Source organism: Salmo salar, chromosome ssa04 (genome assembly GCF_905237065.1).
Source record: "Salmo salar chromosome ssa04, Ssal_v3.1, whole genome shotgun sequence".
Taxonomy (NCBI): Eukaryota; Metazoa; Chordata; class Actinopteri; order Salmoniformes; family Salmonidae; genus Salmo; species Salmo salar.
Genome location: NC_059445.1, coordinates 43,779,754 through 43,800,146, shown reverse-complemented (window position 1 = coordinate 43,800,146; position 20,393 = coordinate 43,779,754). Strand labels below are relative to the sequence as shown.

Sequence of the window (20,393 nt, the reverse complement as noted above, 5' to 3'; positions counted from 1 at the left end):
GCCAAGAAGCATAGGAACTGAGAAGTGGTCTGTGGTCCCCACCTGCAGAAGCACTCCTTTATTGGGGGTGTCTTGCTAATTTCCACCTGTTGTCTATTCCATTTGCACAACAGCATGTGAAATTTATTGTCAATCAGTGTTGCTTCCTAAGTGGACAGTTTGATTTCACAGAAATGTGATTGACTTGGAGTTACATTGTGTTGTTTAAGTGTTCCCTTTATTTTTTTGAGCAGTGTACTTGTAAACTGGAAGAACTTGTCCCGATTGGTGTTTTTAAATCACTGATGAAGGATTGAGGCTGATTCCCACACATGTCAAGGTTATTAATGTGCTGTTTTATGATTTTGTATACTCTTGTGAATTCTATGGTTTTTACTAGATTACTTGTAGTTTTTCATGTTGTCTGTAATCGTGTAATGACTTGGTGCTGCCTATCTTGGCCAGGACGCTCTTGAAAAAGAGTTTTCAAATCTCAATGAGCCCTACCTGGTTAAATAAAAAATAAAAAATATTAAAACGGAAGAAGTTTGGAACCAACACTCTTCCTAGAGCTGGCCGCCCGGTCAAACTAAGCAATCGGTGAGAAGGGCCTTGGTCAGGGAAGTGACCAAGAACCCGATGGTCACTCTGACAGAGCTCCAGAGTTCGTCTGTGGAGATGGGAGAACCTTCCAGAAGGACAACCATCTCTGCAGCACTCCACCAAACCAGAAGGAAGCCTCAGTAAAGGCACATGACAGCCTGCTTGGAGTTATCCTAAAGGCATCTATAGGAATCTCAGACCATGAGAAACAAGATTCTCTGGTCTGATAAAACCAAGATTGAACTCCTTGGTCTGAATGCCAAGCGTCACGTCTGGAGGAAAGCCGGCACCGCTCATCACCTGGCCAATAACATCCCTACGGAGAAGCATGGTGGTGGCAGCATAATGCTGTCTGGATGTTTTTCCGCGGCAGGGACTGGGAGACTAGTCAGGATCGAGGGAAAGATGAATGGAGCAAAGTACAGAGAGGTCCTTGATGAAAACCTGCTCCAGAGCGCTCAGACTGGGGTGAAGGTTCACCTTCCAACAGGACAACGACCCTAAGCACACAGCCAAGACAATGCAGGAGTGCCTTCGAGACAAGTCTCATGTCCTTGAGTGGCCCAGCCAGAGCCCGAACCCGATCTAACATCTCTGGAGAGACCTGAAAATATCTGTGCAGCAACCCTCCCCATCCAACCTGACAGAGCTTGAGAGGATCTGCAGAGAAGAACGGGAGAAACTCCCCAAATACAGGTGTAGCATCATACCCAAGAAGACTCGAGGCTGTAATCGCTGCAAGCGGTGCTTCAACAAAGTACTGAGTAAAGGGTCTGAATACTTATGTAAATGTCAAATTTCAGTTTTATATATTTGCTGTGAATAAAAACCTGTTTTTGCTTTGTCATTATGGGGTATTGTGTGTAGATTGATGGAGGAAAAAAAACGACAAACAATTTTTACAAAATGTGGAAAAAGTGAAGGGGTCTGAATACTTTCCGAATGCACTGTATACACTGAGTGTACAAAACATCAGGAACACCCGCTCTTTCCATGACATAGACTGACCAGGTGAATCCAGGTGAAAGCTATGATCCTTTATTGATGTCACTTGATAAATCCACTTCAATCAGTGTGGATGAAGGGGAGGAGACAGGTTAAAGAAGGATTTTTAAGCCTTGAGACATGGATTGTGTATGTGTTCCATTCAGAGGGTGAATTGACAAGACAAAAGATTTGAGTGACTTTGAACGGGGTATGGTAGTAGACGCCAGGAACAACGGTTTGAGTGTTTCAAGAACTGCAACGCTGCTGGGTTTCACGCTCAACAGTTTCCTGTGTGTATCAAAAATGGTATCAAAAGGACATCCAGCCAACACAACTGTGTCTGTGGAACGCTTTCAACACCTCGTAGAGTCCACGCCCCGACAAATGTCCTAATGTTAAGGAAAATAACAAGCACACATACACACATTGAATACAAGATTTTATAAGGCTTGTCTCTAAAACTGAAACCATATTCTCTGATGGAAGTGAAAAAGTGTCATACTTGGGGGGGAATTATGTAAAATAAAAGTTATATGGTTTTGTTCACAGTCCTACCTGTATTTGTTTACTGACCTTCTGTTATAAACTAACACTACTGTTTTATTTGTATGTCCATTTTCTGTTGTTTTAATCATCTACTGGGGGTCAGGGGCTTGGTCAGAATAGCGGTAAGGGTCAAAGAGGTCACGCCGGAAATCACGCAGGTCAAAAGGTGTTTTGGTCTCCTCAGGAGCAACTTCTTCCTTCCCCTCCTTCTCCTCCACAACAACGGGGAGAGTATGGGGTGGTGGTAGTGGCTCAGTCGCCTTGACAGGGCGAGGTGGGTGATCGATCAGGCAGTCAGGGTCCCAGTAAGGGTCACAGTCATACTCCATCCCTTTAATGACAATGGGAGGAGGACGAGGAGGTTTGAGAGACTTCTTAAGAGATCGTGGAGGTGGAGGTGGTGCTTCAACAGCTGGCACCAGAGGTGCTGCAGGAGCTGGCTCCATAGGTACAGCAGGAATGACCACCTTGCCAGTTTGGGGTTTGCAGGCAGGGTTGTAGCGTGGGTCACAGAGGACCGGGATGGCCCCTGCAGGCAGGTAGACGATGTGAGCTTTACAGAGGGGGTCTTTGGGGTTACACAGATACAGGACGTCAGTCTTAGTAAAAGAAAGTGGTGCTGGGGTAGTAGGAGTGGTAGCAGGCAGTGTGGTGGTAGTAGGAGCTGCGGTGGTGGGTGGTGGGGTTATCACACCCAGGGCATTCTGGTAGCGTGAGGCGTCAGGCCCATAGACCTGCTCCAGGTGACGCATCTGCTGATACAGTATCCTGAGCCTGTCAATCTCATACAGCTGGGAGGAATAGAGAGAGATCCACACAGGGTTTGAGAATGAGAGAGGGAGGGAAAGACAAAATAAGTGATCAGGTGGGTTGAGGAATGGGCAGATGACAAGAACCTGTATTAAATTCTGTTTAACATTCATTACAGTGATGAAAAATCTGCTTTAAGTGTCTCATGATATGATCCCTTTACTCACTCCTTCAATATGGCCGATGCTGTTGTAGAATTTGTAGTAGGACTGGAAATCAGGCGTGCCGCGGTGCCACTTGGGATCGACGTTCCGTTTGGGGCGTGACTGAGACTGGAAGCCATGAGCCTGGGCAGAGTCGATGCTGACCTCCCTCACAGCTGCATTTAATGACAGGTATCATGGTGGAAGAGAGGGGGATGGAGAAAAAAAACATTCAGGAAATATAATGACACCTTTTTTTCTTGCATGTGCGAACACTCGCACACACATACGCAAGTCAAACATAAATCAAAGATTAGGCTACACAGTAAAACAAGCACATGCCATTGTTGTATTTTCTTTTACCTCTAGCCTTCAGAGGTGTAGCATCCAGCAAACCTGCAGAGAGGGATAAGGGATAGAGAATACAACAGGGTCAGAGGTGTTGAGAGGGGTCTTGCTGCAGAAATATCCACAGACGCAGAAGTTTCGGAAAACTTTATAACTTTCTAGTTCATAAGATCTGTTTGCGTTATCACGTTTGCAATAGAAAGCTATGCCCCTGTTCTATATGCTATATTTAGTTGCCATCTTGGCATACATGTTGGTTTAGAGTGGAAACAGACCTGGGAGTAGGCAACATAGTGTCCCCGTCAGGAGAACCTGAGAAATCATCCTTGCCACCTGGAAAACACACAGACACTTGACTGGTGTAAAATACAGTATGAATTCTATTTTCTTCTGCTTTGATCATAGAACACACAAACAGACACTTGACTGGTGTAAAATACAGTATGAATTATATTTTCTTCTGTTTTGATCATAGAACACTAACACTTACTGTTCACTTAGTAGCTGTATTGGCACATTGGATGATAAACTGACTAGTTTCTTTCACATTGAAACTACCTACATCAAAATATCCTTTCACTTTTATCAGACTACACAGAAAGCTTTCAATTTACCACATGAATCAATTCAAATCGCCAGTCCACCTTATAATAGATGAATTACATCATACATGACCCTAAACTGACAAGTTACACCTTGACTGAGCAGCAGTGACATTTTATATAGAATATAAAGATCTTCCCACTTCACTCCAGCAAAGGCTCTGGTGCTCCAGCTTATGTCCACAGCATCAATTAACTCATTTAAAGAAATCCTGTTTTAGATCCACAATCAATCATTGATGCATGCATTCAAACTTCCCCTTATACAATAATGATAAATATATTAATTGAATGAACCTAGTCAGGCCTCTTGACCAGCCTAATGATCAAAGCACATATTATATGAAGCAGATCATTTTCTTACTCGCCTGTACGTGTATCTCTCTTCCCAGTCCAGTGTCAGTTTGAGACAACTTCGCAGTTCATAAATACTGAACTCAATGCCACTCATAATTTGGATGCTTTCCATTGGCTATTGACCCCAAGTAACTCCACCCCCTTGCACCTCCACCATCCTTTTCTTCTTGAGACGTGGACATGGTTAAAGCGCTCATTAAGCACTATAATAAGTGTGCACCCGAGGGAATTAACGATAAAAGGGAAACTTCAAATGAAATAGGCTTACAACTCGTAAAATCGTGACAGCCAGGCACCCGCTGAGTCCAGAAAGTGTGCATGGGGCGGTAGGGTCCCTTGATGTTTTGGCCTCACTCAGCTGCATTTGGTCCTGTTAGAAATACTCTTCAGAAGAGATACATTGTAGGCTCTCTCTTCATGTCATGTGTATACCAATATGGTATTGCATGATGATCATCATCAACTGACACACGTACGCCAAATGAGTTCTAAAATGTCCCAGTACAGAATACTTGAAACTTTCAACCCCTTTTCAAGTTCACCTCTGTTCAGACATGTGTTGGACTCCAAGGGTGTAATATTAGCAAAAGAGCCATTTTCTTGACGAAACCTGCTTGAACAGCAAAATTAACCCCTTCTCTCAAAACAGCGGGGGTTTTCCATTTTAACTTCTGTTACTTGGCAAGACAATAATTAGGTTGGGGGTGTAGGGTTGACTTCTGTTTCAAGTAAATAACGCTGGAAAAGGATATCAAAAGTAGTCTTTACTGCCTTGTAACAGGTTACTAACAAATGACAACACTTTTGTTTCTTTGAGGCAGGTCTACATCACTAAAAGTACACCGAGCATAACCACAGGTCATCATTAGCAGTTTGCACATTCAAATTCTAGGGCTCTAGAACACTGCCAACTCAAATAGTCTGTATGACATGGATTAGTATAGAATGCTACATACACACAGCAAGCTTCTGCCAAATTGCTGTCAGAACTCATATTGCATTACTTTACCATCACCCTTAGAGAGACAAATACATTGTACCTCTGCGATCTTTAAGGCAAATAACAGTACCTTGTCTTCGTGTTCGCCGCCGGGCATTGAGAAAGCCCACAGATAATCACTACCCTCCATGAATCAGACAGATGTGGCAAGGGGCCACATCCTTTAATTCTTCACTTTGAGAACAGTCACTACTATCTAAAAACACCTAAGGAGGAACATTAGGCCTATTTGTACACCTACAGAAATTATTTGTAAAAAAATGTTTTAACATCAATGGAAAAGGGGAACTGAGGAGTGGCAATATGGCTGTAGGGGCCTTCATCTGGGCTGTAGTCGTGGCATAGGCAGAATCAGAGGCCCCCTGAACGGGCTAGAGCCGCACTTTTAAGGAGGCAGAGGGGCGTTTAAACAGGTGTGAGGGGGACAGGGCAGGAATCTGAGAAATGCGCAATAACAGTGGGGAGACCCTGAGAGAAACACACTCACCATAATAATCAAAGAATATCGTGTAATGATATAGCAGAGGATTATAAACCACTTTCATTGCCAGCCTGTTCTGACCAGTCTATCCTCACCCCCTTCAAAGACATACATTCCAAGGAAAATTAGAAGTTGTGTTTTGGGGCACACATTATGACAACATACCACCATTATATCACTACCATTATATGGCAGAGAGTGGAAATGTCATATTATATCCTTTAGGAGCACTCATAATACTGCTAAAGGTATTCTTTCCCAGCCATGCATGACACCTCTCCAATGCTCCACATTAGGGATAAAACAATGTTCAATAGTATTTCGGGGTTTTAGGCTGGGTATCTATAAAGAACTTTGTGACAACTGCTGATGTAAAAAGGGCTTTATAAAATACATTTGATTGATGCAGTATAAAAATATATATGGCATGATGTTCAAAATGTTATTCGTCACTGGCCTTTGCCACAAGTTGGGATGTTGTAGGTAAGAAAGACTGCTGTCCTCCTCAAGACCGAGGGGATAGATTGTCATTGCGAATATTTGATTTGTCGTCAACCTAATAACAAGTACCATTTTGATTTACTACTTAACACAAAGCTGTATTATTACTATTGCATGATTACAAAATACCTTCAAGCTACAGTAGAGTTCACTTCATTCTTTCCTATTCTACAACAAAACAGAGTCTCAATGCAAGATAGATAGGGTCCAAACAAAGACTTTATTTCTGACTTGTTCATCTAAACATTCACTTCATGTCACATTTCAAATACCTCTCATGTACTGTTTGCCATGTGATCTTACTATCCTCCACTGTACAATCCTTTACAGAAATATGGGTGACATTCTTGCCCTGCCTGTTTTCTGTATGTCACCTCCCATGTGATCTACTCCAGTGGTCGCGCTCTGCCAGTGCTGTCAGACCGAGACAAGTGCAATGCCTCTTAAGATTGCCGGCAATTGCCCAAGACTCCGCCTCTCAACACAAGCCAGTCTTAGTGGCCCCACTTAGAATGTAAAACCACAAGGAAGCATAGCATGTTCTACTAAATTACAATAAATTAGAGAAAATTGTGAAACAAAATGACTCCTGGGCTGTTCAGGGAAAGAGACAAGCTGTGTGACTCAGACAGCTATCCTAGTAGCTAAAGGGCCCTATTTGGGTCAAAGATGAGACAGCAAAGGTGCAAGTCGATATTAGGTTTATTTGTGTTGACAAGGGGTCAGGAAGGGTGATCAGTTCCAGTTATAGTCAGTTTTGCATGGGTTTGCACAGCGACTGAGGTGCACAGGCTGATCACCCAGCAAAGCTGACCAGAACCAGCAGCAACGTAGTTGGATGTTTTCAAGGGATATAAACCTTTGTGAATTCACATCAGAGACACAGCATCTGGGCAGTGCTTTCGTTATTTGCAGCAACTGCGACCAAGGAATTCCTACCCTCTGGTGGAACAGGATGAGTGGTGCACCCTGTGAGTCAGGAAGTGCTGGTTTTGCAGTAGGTCTGATGAGTTTATCTACCTGCACAAACAGCACTTTTGACACCAATGGGCAAAAACAGCAAGTTCAGTGGTTCCCACCATTTATGGGGTGGCAGGTAGCCTAATGGTTAGAGCGTTGGGCCAATAACTGAAAGGTTGCTGGATCGAATCCCCGAGCTGACAAAGAAAATAATCTGTCGTTCTGCCCCTGAACAAGGCAGTTAACCCACTAATCCCCGGTAGGCCGTCATTGTAAAATAAGACTTTATTCTCAACTGACTTGCCTAGTTTTTAAAAAATTACAGAAACTATGTAATAGGGAAAATACAATGACTTCTTTCTTTCACCAAAATGTTGGATGACCACGTCAGATTTGAGTAGATAGGACATCTGCCTTGTGACAGAAGTGCTCACATTGCGGTAGGTAGGACATAACCATTACCTGCACTGTAAGCACTTTATTACATAGCAGACAAGCTCCCCACAAAGCACATTCTCAGTAAACATTGCAAGACATCAGGGGTCTCAAAACATTAATTTAATGGTATGTAATTAGGGGGTGAAGTGTTAAAAAGATGCAAGCAAAATGTTTATACATAGACTCTTCCATGTTCCCACAGTCCACAACACTCACCCTTACGAATGGTCAGTTTGACCCAATCCTAGGGAATTGAAACTAGGCATTGAGTTGGCAGATACAGTTTGTCCCACTGTCTGAAGACTGCTCCAGGCAAGTTGCAGGTACTGGGAAAATAATATTGCATGTTAATATCTGAATAACAAATCATGAATCCACAATAACAAAAATCCATAAATAACGTAACATTGTAAAACATTCGCGTAGGAATGACCATAGCCTCAACCAAACTAATGGAGGAACTGGTGTGTGTGGGGGTTGCAGAGGTTGATTGTAAACAAACGTTTTACCCACGTGACCTTCCCTCCCCCACATAAAATCCACATGAGGACGTCCCTGTAATAGTAAATGTACGCGCTATGCAAAGTTATTAGAGCGCCAATCTACTGCAGAATAGACTGGCTTCGAGTAAATAGGTTTCAGTGCGCAGTCAATTATTCTCCAAAATATCGAATGTGAAAGTGCACTTCCAAAATGAGCAAATGCACGAGTCATGACACATTTAGCTATTATGACAAATCAAACAGTATAGTTAGGTAAATCTAACTAGATAGACAATCGATCTGGTGATTTAGTTCAGAGCTTCAAACTTTGGGCTCTTTGAGATTTTCCTCCTTACAAATGCAGCTAATGAAAGGTAAAATTTGTGCCACTTTCTTCAGGGGTCTTTACCCTCCTTCCGAAATCTCTTTGTTGCGTAACTAGCTAGCTAGCTAACGTTAGCAAGCTGGCTAGTGGCTACACACAATCCGGCGTTTCCACGCATGAATCATGATTATGACAAGTTCCATAGCGGTAATTGGCGAAAGATTTAACTAATTTACTCAAACAATTTCTGGTTTGATGGTCAAAGCAACATTGAGGCCAAAATAATCCGAAATAGGCGCGCGCATGTCAAAGGCCATCGACAAAGTACATCCACGCGTTTTATGTCTCACGCGACAACAAAAAAGGACAACCAATGCATTATATTAGTCTTCAACTAGACTAAAACGCAGACTTCCTTACCGGTTGTGCGGCTCACTTCTTACAAGTCCAAATTCTTTAAAGAACTATTCACGCAATTTCACCACTCCACCAACAGCCTCTGTTTTTGTAAACAAAGAAGCACATGGCTTCACAGCCATATCTCTTAAACGAAATCAATTTTCCTCCGCTCATCAAATAGTACCGGCACTCCATTTCTCATTTACTGGCTTTTCAGACATGAAAAAAGTAGTTGCGCTAGTGAAACTTCCATCCTATATCAACGAAAGGATACATTTTTTTTTTTTTAACGAATGTCTTCAAAATGCTGCTTCGATGTTGCAAAACAGGGCGAGGCAAGCCGCGAGTCCTCAACGGTCATCCCTGTCCGTGCAAACCGGATGGATGGAGCCTGTGACGCATGGAGTCAATATGTTTAGAAACTCAGTGGTACGAGACTTTGATTTTACTTTACCTAGCTACAGTATTTGATAATCTTGGGTAAACATTTATCCCTCACAAAATTAGCCTTTGTAATATCAGCCCAGGGCCTCGAATACATTTTTGTTTCAACATTTCAGAACTCGGACACAAACTGCATTATGCCAGTCTACCAGAGGGAGGCAGAAGCAAGCACGAGAACTGGGAGACTTACGCCTCGATCACACAGACTGAGTTTTTGCATTCTGGTACACCAGTAGTACATTCATTTCCAATGGAACGCTGCGTTTGCCTTGCAGCATTGCGTTGCAGAGGCAGTTGCAGTGCATTCTATGTGGGGCATACGTTGTATTTATCGAAAGTATGCATCAAACTGTATGTGTAGAAGGCTTGACAGAAATGGTAGCAAAAGGTGAATGTTGAACTTTTATTGCACACATATCCAGATGATACGCGTGATCAAGGCGTGAGGTCGCGTACCCTTGCTCAGACGTAGCATGCCTCAACCAATTGTTGCGTGGCACATCATTGACTTAGTCATCGAGTGACAGTTTGATATGTAAAATACCCATCCAGGTGTTGTAATGCCTCAATCACACCGACAGTGTTAAGAAGTACTTTCATTTCCAATGGAATGTTGTATTTGCCTTCCACCATTGCGTTGCAGAGGCAGTTGCAGTGCATTCTGTGTGGTGCAGTGGCGGTCGGTGCCATTAAAGATGAGGGAGGACGATTTTTTTTTTGCCTCATTTCTATTACAGCATATTGGATGACTGTCATTCATATTCCATTCACCCAGTTTAACATAGATTGATGTAGTAGCCTAAACCTTACTCAAAATGTCCCTATCCCAATCATGAGGTTGCTTCAACCTAGCCTATGAATTCAACGTAGGTGCACACATGGACAGACGGTGACACATTCAATATTGCCTTGCACACTCTTGCCTGCATCTAGCTGACCTAGGGTGTAATCATTAGTCCAACAGCTGCAAACAAGAGTTTCTATTGGACAAATTCAGGTGTGTTTATCCCCGTTCTGTTTGCTTCCGTTTAAGAAACGTTTTTCATGAGAATCGACAGAATGAATACACCCCTGATCACACGAAAGCGGTTCACTTTCATAGCCACAAACAGCTCGCTATATTCCTTCTCACATCAACGCGCTCTTCTCCTCTCACCTCTTCCCTTGTGGACTTCAATGCACAACACATCCGCTGTCTGTCACCAGGCGAAAAAACCTTTTCAAGCCAAACCTTCATATCATAATGGCAGCTAGCTCACCGTATTAGCTAAAGTAATGTCATAGTCAACATAGCTAATAGAACTAATGCATTAGTAAACCCGCTACAATCATGCAGTTTCAGTGTTGAATAGTCATAGTCAGCTAGCTAACATAGCATCCCTCTGTTTGAGCCAGGTTTTTGAGTAGGCTAAACTAGCTAGCTGCATTTGGTAGCTAGCTAAGTAAGTGAAAGAGAAAAACATGAAATATAGCTAGCTCTCTCTTCCTCCTCTAATTTGAATAAATTAACTTGTTTAAAACTGTTTAACTATTGTCTTTCTCTCTCTTTGAGTCAACTACTCACCACATTTGATGTACTGCAGTGCTAGCTAGCTGTTGCTTATGCTTTCAGTACTAGATTCATTCTCTGATCCTTTGATTGGGTGGACAACATGTCAGTTCATGCTGCAAGAGATCTGATAGGTTGGAGGACATCCTCCGGAATTTGTCATAATTACTTTGTAAGTCTATGGAAGGGGGTGAGAACCATGAAGTTCCTAGGTTTTGTATTGAAGTCAATGTACCCAGAGGAGGACGGAAACGACCTGTCCTCCGGCTACACCATGGTGCTACCATACAGAGTGCTGTTGAGACTACTGTAGACCTTCATTGCAAAATAGTGTTTTAATCAATTATTTGGTGACATGATTATATTTTGTATAGTTTTATCTAAAAAGGATAACTTTTGAAATGTTTAACTATTTTCATTTTTCTGAAATTCAGTGAGGAGGATGGTCCTCCCCTTCCTCATCTGAAGAGCCTCCACTGGTGTGGTGCATACGTTGGATTAATCTACTGAACGTATGCGTCAAACTGTATGCGTTGATGGCCTCACAGAAATGGTATCGGAAAGTGAATATTGAACTTTTGTTGCACATATTCAGATGATACTGCATACCATTTTAAGCAAATCCCCTGTCAATGTGATTGAGGCGTTAGGTCGCGTACCCCCGCTCAGACGTAGCATGCATCAACCAATTGTTGCGTGGCACGTCATTGACTGAGTCAGCGAGTGACAGTTTGATATAACATATGTGGTTAGTTGATATGTAAAATACCCATCCAGGTGTTGTAACGCCTCAATCACACCGACAGTGTTAATTAATTTTGGTACACCAAAAGTACTTTCATTTCCAATGGAACGCTGTGTTTGCTTTGCATTGCATTGGCAGTGCGTTCTGTGTGGTGCATACGTTAGATTTATCGAAAGTATGCAAAAGCTGTATGCGCAGATGGCTTAACAGAAATGGTAGCAGAAGGTGTATGTTGTACATCTAGATGATGCTGCATACCATTTTGCACAAAGACACTGTCGGTGTGATCAAGGTGTAAAATCTGTCATGCGACAGCAACGCCTAGACAGAGGAACGCGACCTCAAACTGTTTTGTCCCTGTTGTATAACTGCTATACTAGCAGTTCTCAGCGTCAATGTTAGCACGGTATGAGGCCAAAGTTTACAATACTGCAACGCTAGCCAGCAAAAACTATAAACTACTAGGAAAAAATTTAGCAAACTTGTATAATAATTAATCTCCGCGATTGTCATTGTAGGTGTTCATCGAAGCCGATGAAAGTCCATGAAATCTGAATTACAGCCAAGTCACTGTGCTGCTATCGACAGTTGACTGGAATCCACACGAGATCTGTTCTGTGAGCATTGCATACTCAGATTATCAAATCATACTAGTTGATTTGTTCTCAATCAAAGCAATTAAGTAATTCAGGGAAATTATTATTTGTGCAGGTGACAGTCTGACGCGAATAATCCACATCAACGACTGTATATAATTGTGCATCTGTCCAGTGTTGCACCTAACCAATTTTACATTAACAGATAATGCCTTTGGCTCGGGCGTTTTTCCGTTTACATGGCTATTTGCAACCCATATCGAAAACACAGGCTCCTTTGGTCTCCCGACTCATACGGACCCAGAATGAAGTGAAGTATTGGCAGTATACTGCTGCTCCACAGTCGACGAGTTGTCACTGGCAACTTCAGGAAGAATGCCTTGGTGAGTGTCTTGACATTAGTTTTTTTTAAATCTGCGCTTCCCTTTACCAAAGGCGATGATTATTTGGGATTTAATTCGCACTAGCTTCCTATGTGTTTGTTATTGAAGTTCAAGTTGTTCATATCAAATACCATTTTATTCGTCACGTACTTAGTCCACACCTGTTGTTTACGATCAGTGAAACTGCTTATGGGCACTTCCTAACACGGAACCCAAACCGTCTGCGCGCGTGCGCTATCGTGCATACATTTATTTTGTCCCCCTACACCAAACGCGATCACGACACGCAGGTTAAAATATGAAAACAAACTCTGAACCAATGACAATATTTTGCGGACAGGTCGAAAAGCATTAAACATGTATGGCTAGCTAATTTGTCCTATTTAGCTAGCTTGTTGTTGCTAGCTAATTTGTCCTGGGATATAAACATTGAGTTGTTATTTTACCTGAAATGCACAAGGTCCTCTACTCCGACAATTAATCCACACATAAAACGGCCAACCGAATCGTTTGTAGTCATCTCTCCTCCTTCCAGGCTTTTTCATCTTTGAACTTATATGGTGATCCATCTAAACTTTCATAGTATTACCACTACGACCTGCAAAACAGTTTGTCTTTCAATCACCCACGTGGGTATAACAATGTGGAGATGGCCCGTGGGTACCTGCTTCTATAAACCAATGAGGAGATGGGAGAGGCAGGACTTTCAGTGCAATCTACGTCAGAAATATAAATTAGTTATATTTTAGCCCTTGGCATCACAGAAGCTCGTTGGTGTGCGCGAGCAGTGTGGGTGCAATAATTGAATAACATGGATTTCTAAATTTATTTTGCGACGCACGCGACGTGTCCGGTCTGGTCAGCATGTTACAATGCAGAGAGAAAGAAAATAGAGAAATAATAAAAAAGTAAATCACGTAATAATAGATACACAATGAGTACCAATAACTTGGCTATATACCAGGGGTACGAGGTAGAGGTAGATATGTACATATATACTGAACAAAAATATAAACGCAACGATTTTACGGAGTTACAGTTTATATAAGAAAATCAGTCCATTGAAATAAATAAATGAGGCCCTAATCTATGGATTTCACATGATTGGGCAGGGATGCAGCAATGGGTGGGCCTAGGAGGGCATAGGCCACCCACTTGGGAGCCAGGCCCATTTACAGGGGAGCCAGGCCCACCCACAGGGGAACCAGGCCCAGCCAATCAGGTTGAGTCTTTTCCCCACAAAAGGGCTTTATTTCATACAGAAATACTCCTCAGTTTCACCAGCTGTCCGGGTGGCTGGTCTCAGACGATCCTGCAGGTGAAGAAGCCAGATGTGGAGGTCCTGGGCTGGCGCGGTTACACATGGTGTACGGCTGTGAGGCCGGTTGGACGTGCTGCAAATTCGCAAAAATTATGTTGAAGGCGGCTTATGGTAGAGAAATTAACATTAAATGATCTGGCAAAAGTTCTGGTGGACATTCCTGCAGTCACCAGGCTGATTGCACGCTCCCTCAAAACTTGAGACATCTGTGCAGTTTTGTCACACAACACAATGGCACATTTTAGAGTGGCCTTTAATTGTCCCCAGCACAAGGTGCACCTGTGTAATGATCATTCTGTTTAATCAGCTTCTTAATATGCCACACCTGGCAGGTAGATGGATTATCTTGGCAAAAGAGAAATTTTCACTAACAGGGATGTAAACAAATGTATGCACTACATTTCAGAGAAATAAGGCTTTTTTGAGTATGGAACATTTCTGGGATCTTTTATTTTAGCTCATAAAACATGTGACCAACACTTTACATGTTGCGTTTATATTTGTGTTCAGTATAACTAGGAATAAAGTGACAGATAGTAAACAGTAGCAGCACTATATGTGATGAGTCAAAAAAGGTTGTTCGAAAAGGGGTCAATGCAGTCGTATGGCTTGAGGGTAGATGCTGTTTAGGGTCCTTTTGGTTCCAGACTTGGTGCATCTCTACCGCTTGTCGTGCGATCGCAAAGAGAACAGCCTATGATGACCTCTATACCAGTGGGTCTGGATGGCATGGAGCTCAGCTACAGTGATGTACTGGGTAGCACCTACCCTCTGTAGCGCCTTGCCAAGTTGTCATACCAAGTGCTGATGCGGCCAGTCAAAATGCTCTCAACGGTGCAGCTGCAGAACCTTTTGAGGATCTGAGAGCCCATGCCAAGTCTTTTCAGCCTCGTGTTACTTGAGAACCAATGTTGGACTTTCAAATCAAAGTTTATTTGTCACGTGCGCCGAATACAACCGGTGTAGACCTTACAGTGAAATGCTTACTTACAGGCTCTAACCAATAGTGCAAAAAAGGTATTAGGTGAACAATAGGTAAGTAAAGAAATAAAAACAACAGTAAAAAGACAGTGAAAAACAGTAGCGAGGTGCGTACAGTAGCAGGCTGTAAAAGTAGTGAGGCTACATACAGGCACCGGTTAGTCAGGCTGATTGAGGTAGTATGTACATGTAGATATGGTTAAAGTGACTATGCATATATGATGAACAGAGAATAGCAGTAGCGTAAAGAGGGGTTGGTGGGTGGCGGGACACAATGCAGATAGCCCGGCTAGCCAATGTGCGGGAGCACTGGTTGGTCGGGCCAATTGAGGTAGTATGTACATGAATGTATAGTTCAAGTGACTGTGCATATATGATAAACAGAGAGTAGCAGCATCGTAAAAGAGGGGTTGGGGGGGGTGGCACACAATGCAAATAGTCCGGGTAGTCATTTGATTACCTGTTCAGGAGTCTTATGGCTTGGGGGTAAAAACTGTTGAGAAGCCTTTTTGTCCTAGACTTGGCACTCCGGTACCGCTTGCCATGCGGTAGTAGAGAGAACAGTCTATGACTGGGGTGGCTGGGATCTTTGACAATTTTTATGGCCTTCCTCTGACACCGCCTGGTGTAGAGGTCCTGGATGGCAGGCAGCTTAGCCCCAGTGATGTACTGGGCCGTACGCACTACCCTCTGTAGTGCCTTGCGGTCGGAGGCCGAGCAATTGCCGTACCAGGCAGTGATGCAACCAGTCAGGCTGTTGCAGATGTAGAACCTTTTGAGGATCTCAGGACCCATGCCAAAACGTTTTAGTTTCCTGAGGGGGAATAGGCTTTGTCGTGCCCTCTTCACGACTGTCTTGGTGTGTTTGGACCATTCTAGTTTGTTGGTGATGTGGACACCAAGGAACTTGAAGCTCTCAACCTGCTCCACTACAGCCCCGTCGATGAGAATGAGGATGTACTCGGTCCAATGTTGGACTTTAATCTGGTACATTGGTTAGAACAGTGTCTGGACCTGACACTTGACTAGGCCAGTTTCCATATTATACGCTAATATTTACTTGTAAATCTAACATTTGAATCTTCAGAGCTCAGCTATGGAGGACTTGTGATGCACTTTGACTATGTGTGGCTACGGGATCATTGCCGCTCTGCCTCCTGCTACAACAGCAAGACCAACCAGAGGAACCTAGATACATCACATGTGGAGCTGAACATATGTCCCACCAACACCAGGGTGGATGATGAGAATCTCTTCCTCACATGTAAGTCTTGGTTTGAAGATTGCTTTTCTCAACTAAGAGAAGCCCACATTGTGAAGTAGCCTGGAACTTGACCACTGCCAAACCTGAGATAGTTACTTCATTGTTCAGGGAGACCTTTGTCTCTTGTAAAAGGCTATAATAACATACTGTAGACAGTGCAGAAATTGCTACCATATGATTTATTTTACACTGTAACCATTATATCCCTTACTCTGGGTGCAATCAGTAATTTCATTTGAGGTCGTATATCTAGGTCTGTTTGATGTCGTCACAAACTCTAAATCCATTGCCAGTCATTTGATGTTTTTTATTTCGGCCCATTTTCTTTTTGGCAGCACTGTGATATATGCACCTATTGCTACTCATCATTCATTTGAACAGTTATTGAATGTATAATAGAAGGAATTGACTTTGATTTGTGTACCCCAGGGCCCGATGGTCATGTGACAAAGTACAACCTGAGTTGGCTGGCTCAGAACAGCTATGAGGGACAGAAGCAGAGTGCCATGCAGCCACGCATCATCTGGAACTCAGACATCTATGCCAATGCCAAGGTGTCCTCTGCCAATTGGGACAAGTTTATGACCTGTGATGATGAACTGAAGAAGTTCCTTAGGAACTTTCTGCTGTATGGCATTGCTTTTGTGGAGGGTGTCCCACCAACTGTTGAGGCCACAGAGACGGTTACCCAGAGAGTCAGCCTCATCAGGTACTGGCCTCTTAGGGAATGAGAAGGGGGTGTTCAGGGGTCTTAAAAGTAGCTGCATACCACCCACCACAATACATGCAGACAGAAATGGTTTTAGAATGGGAGATTATTTAATAAGGGTTAGCTTGTTACAATGCTTGTGTTACAAAGCAACAGTGCTTTTTTGAATTGTTTTATTTGACCTTTGTTTAACTAGGCAAGTCAGTTAAGAACAAATTCTTATTAACAATGATGGCCTAGGAACAGTGGGTTAACTGCATTGTTCAGGGGCAGAATGACAGATTTTTAATTTGTCAGCTCGGGGATTCAATCTACCAACCTTTCGGTTACTAGCCCAACACTCTAACCACTAGGCTACCTGCTACAGGGAAGATGTTGGTTTCCTAAACAACAAGCCCTTGATACTTTTGCCAAGTGAACATGCACAACAAACTTTTCTCAGCACTTAGAATGGAGTGTGGATTTGTCAAACAGGAGAAGAGAGAGTAGTGGTACTGCCTTCTCATTAATCCACCATGTTCATTAAGGACTCCATAGGTGGTGTGGTTTTGAAGTTTCCAATGCCTGAACCAGCACACTAATCCCTCTTTATACTAGACTCTAATTTGGGGTGACGAGGAGGGAAGGGAGGGAGGAAGCAGTGTGTTAGAAGAAATGCATTGCACATGGTTGCCAGATGAGGCCATGTTCTTCTTCTAGTCCAGTAACAATATTTGGTCATCAGAAGTAATCGCCCTCCTTCTGACACCCCAAAGAAACAAAAGATAACTATTTGGAGTAAAGTTGCCATTATAAACCTGTTTGAATTGTTCTTGTATAATGTTGTCGATATTATTTTTGAGACGGCAGACTGTACTTTGTGTTTTCATTCCTGTTTCCTATTAGGGAGACTATGTATGGCAAGATGTGGAACTTCACTTCAGATTTCTCCCGAGGAGACACTGCCTACACCAAACTGGCCCTGGACCGTCACACAGACACCTCATACTTCCAGGAGCCTTGTGGGTATGTATTCAGAAGATGTTCACACACGGATGGGTGTTAATTGTTTGAGTTATCATGGCAGGTCAATTTAGCATGGCAACACACATGCTGATCTGTATCTTGGTTAGGTTGAGATTCCTCTTCAGATGCAGACACGTTAGACATCTATGTAGGTTATTGTGTTAGGTGATTACAATGATGTGGTCCTCTGTAGCTGAGTTGGGAGAGCATGGCGCTTGCTATGCCAGGATAGTGGGTTCGATTCCCGGGACCACCCATACTTTAAATGTATGCACGCATGACTGTAAGTCACTTAGGATAAAAGCGTCTGCTAAATGGAATATATATTGTTAGTAAAATGGACAGTTGTAACAACAGGTTCAGCATTGTGAAACAGGCCATTCCTTTTGGAAGCTGCAGTTTGACACTTTCATTAACTGATAAGATGCAAGCCAGATGCACATTGCTATGCCACAGATTTCTTGAATCTTGATAAAACAAGCTATAGTACACTGTGATAGGCTCCACCTTGGTGTCCCATGACATGACAGGGCAATACGCCATCTACTGGGCATTGCATGACATCATGTGACTTACTTTGATGCCATTGACTTTGATTTACAGGATCCAAGTGTTCCATTGCCTTAAACACGAGGGAACGGGAGGAAGAACACTACTCGTGGATGGATTCTATTCTGCAGACCAAGTGCTCCAGAAGACGCCTGACAACTTTGAGCTGTTAGCACGGGTGCCTATCAAGCACGAGTACATTGAAAATGTCAGCGACCACCGCAACCACATGATCGGCATTGGCCCTGTGCTCAACGTGTATCCCTGGAACAACGAGGTGTACATGATCCGGTCTGTTTTCATTTGAGATGTGAATGTCTCCCTGAATGTCATGCTTTAAACATATCTTCCAACGTCATTCTAGGCCATACAACCTCTAACCAATATTTGTTAGCTATTAATTCACAACGTTGTACACATTTGAGAAATGCTACACCCCATCAATATGAATTAAGTCCTTTGGGAAGGTTCTTTGTGGAAAGCTCAGGATCTGTTGCTCATAATAAAAATAATAGTGCATACAGCGTAACACTTGTTAATCCAGAGCTAGATCCTTTGAGATCAATGTTATGAATATTTAATCTGATATTGAGGATTAATATGGTGTCACCTCCTGCTTGGTTGCCTCTCTCACAGATACAATAACTACGACCGGGCAGTCATAAACACTATCCCCCATGATGTTGTCAAGCGATGGTATGTGGCTCACAGAGAGTTGACCACAGAGCTGAGGAAGCCAGAGAATGAGTTGTGGGTCAAACTGAAGCCTGGAAAGGTAAGGAAAAAGAGGTGCCTTTTCATTGATCTAGCCAGAAAGGATTCATCACTACATGTTGATATAAGAGGGGGGTGGGGACATTCTGAAACCAGGATTGGGTTTCAGGGGATGGGTAAAGTCCTACAAAATCGTACACAAACAATACAGTATGTTCCCTCTTTTTCCGGTAGGTTCTCTTCATTGATAACTGGCGTGTCATGCATGGTCGGGAGTCCTTCACAGGCCTGCGGCAACTGTGTGGCTGCTACCTGACTAGAGATGACGTCTTGAACATTGCCCGCTCCCTGGGTCTGCAGGCCTGAGTGAAGAAGAGTCTCCAACCCTTCCAGCCAAAAGCTGCAGTATTTTGGAGATAAAACCTGCAGCCCTGCTTCTTCAGAATACCATATTATTAAATCAAATCAACAACAAAAAAATCACAGGTGCCGAATACAACAAGCCCTTAACCAACAATGAAGTTCAAGAAATAGAGTTAAGAAAATATTTACTAAATAAAATAAAGTTAAAAAAATGCAATCAAAAAGTCAATGTAAATAGTCCGGGTTGCCATTTGATTAATTGTTCAGCAGTCTATGGCTTGGGCGGTAGAAGCTGTTAAGGAGCCTTATGATCCTAGACTTGGCGTCCCAGTACCGTTTGCCGTGCGGTAGCATAGAGAACAGTCTATGACTTGGGTGACAAGAGTCTTTGACAATTTTTAAGTGTTTAAGTCAAGAACATGGACTGTGATCTGCATTATGCATGCATATGCTCTTGTCACAACAACAATCATCTTTTGAACTGGAACTTAACATATTGAGGTGTTTTAACATATTGGCTTTGTTTTAGGGATTAGTTTCTAATCTTAAATTATTTTAGTATGTCTCAAACACTACATAGCACTTTTACCAGACATTTAATTTTTGATTCATGTATTTAGGAACTTTTGCCTTGTATACATGCTGAAATAAATGTGATTTTTCAATACATTTCTTTCCTGATTTCTATTGGGTGGCTATCTTATTTTGTCATGCCCAGACAGACTGACATGCATTAAAACGTATCCAGCATCAAAGGAAAATACAGGTGAGTTATTTTGTATGAGTGTCATGCATTCTTTTATAGTTTA

General features: G+C 42.7%; 2 protein-coding genes across 8 annotated transcripts; one reads left to right on the top strand and one right to left on the bottom strand.

Annotated features, from left to right (window-relative positions):
• Positions 1–1,995: 1,995 nt before the first annotated feature.
• LOC106603196 (calphotin) lies at positions 1,996–9,266 on the bottom strand. Of its 7 annotated transcripts, none has more exons than XM_014196522.2 (7): positions 8,983–9,266; positions 7,972–8,081; positions 4,644–4,745; positions 3,692–3,767; positions 3,432–3,464; positions 3,093–3,244; positions 1,996–2,906 (listed from the first exon to the last, which is right to left on the bottom strand). In XM_014196522.2, the coding sequence occupies exons 3-7, from the start codon at positions 4,737–4,739 to the stop codon at positions 2,205–2,207; spliced, it is 1,059 nt and encodes a 352-aa protein (XP_014051997.1). In that variant the 5' UTR covers positions 4,740–4,745; positions 7,972–8,081; positions 8,983–9,266; the 3' UTR covers positions 1,996–2,204. The 7 variants fall into 7 exon arrangements, with proteins under 7 accessions (XP_014051997.1, XP_014051999.1, XP_014052003.1 ...); XM_014196524.2 differs by having other exon boundaries at positions 3,692–3,749; XM_014196528.2 differs by lacking the exon at positions 4,644–4,745.
• Positions 9,267–12,247: 2,981 nt separating this feature from the next.
• LOC106603194 (trimethyllysine dioxygenase, mitochondrial) lies at positions 12,248–20,251 on the top strand. The gene is made up of 7 exons (XM_014196518.2): positions 12,248–12,678; positions 16,068–16,244; positions 16,674–16,953; positions 17,839–17,958; positions 18,562–18,798; positions 19,144–19,282; positions 19,456–20,251. The coding sequence occupies exons 1-7, from the start codon at positions 12,504–12,506 to the stop codon at positions 19,585–19,587; spliced, it is 1,260 nt and encodes a 419-aa protein (XP_014051993.1). The 5' UTR covers positions 12,248–12,503; the 3' UTR covers positions 19,588–20,251.
• Positions 20,252–20,393: the final 142 nt, after the last annotated feature.

Coding starts and splice junctions, on each gene's coding strand:
- LOC106603196 (XM_014196521.2), bottom strand. CDS start 4,487: ATGGAAAGCATCCAAATTATGAGTGGCATTGAGTTCAGTATTTATGAA. Junction 3,465..3,691: donor ACTATGTTGCCTACTCCCAG/GTCTGTTTCCAC, acceptor CCCTCTCTGCAG/GTTTGCTGGATGCTACACCT. Junction 3,245..3,431: donor TACACCTCTGAAGGCTAGAG/GTAAAAGAAAAT, acceptor CATTAAATGCAG/CTGTGAGGGAGGTCAGCATC.
- LOC106603194 (XM_014196518.2), top strand. CDS start 12,504: ATGCCTTTGGCTCGGGCGTTTTTCCGTTTACATGGCTATTTGCAACCC. Junction 16,954..17,838: donor CAGAGAGTCAGCCTCATCAG/GTACTGGCCTCT, acceptor GTTTCCTATTAG/GGAGACTATGTATGGCAAGA. Junction 18,799..19,143: donor AACGAGGTGTACATGATCCG/GTCTGTTTTCAT, acceptor CCTCTCTCACAG/ATACAATAACTACGACCGGG.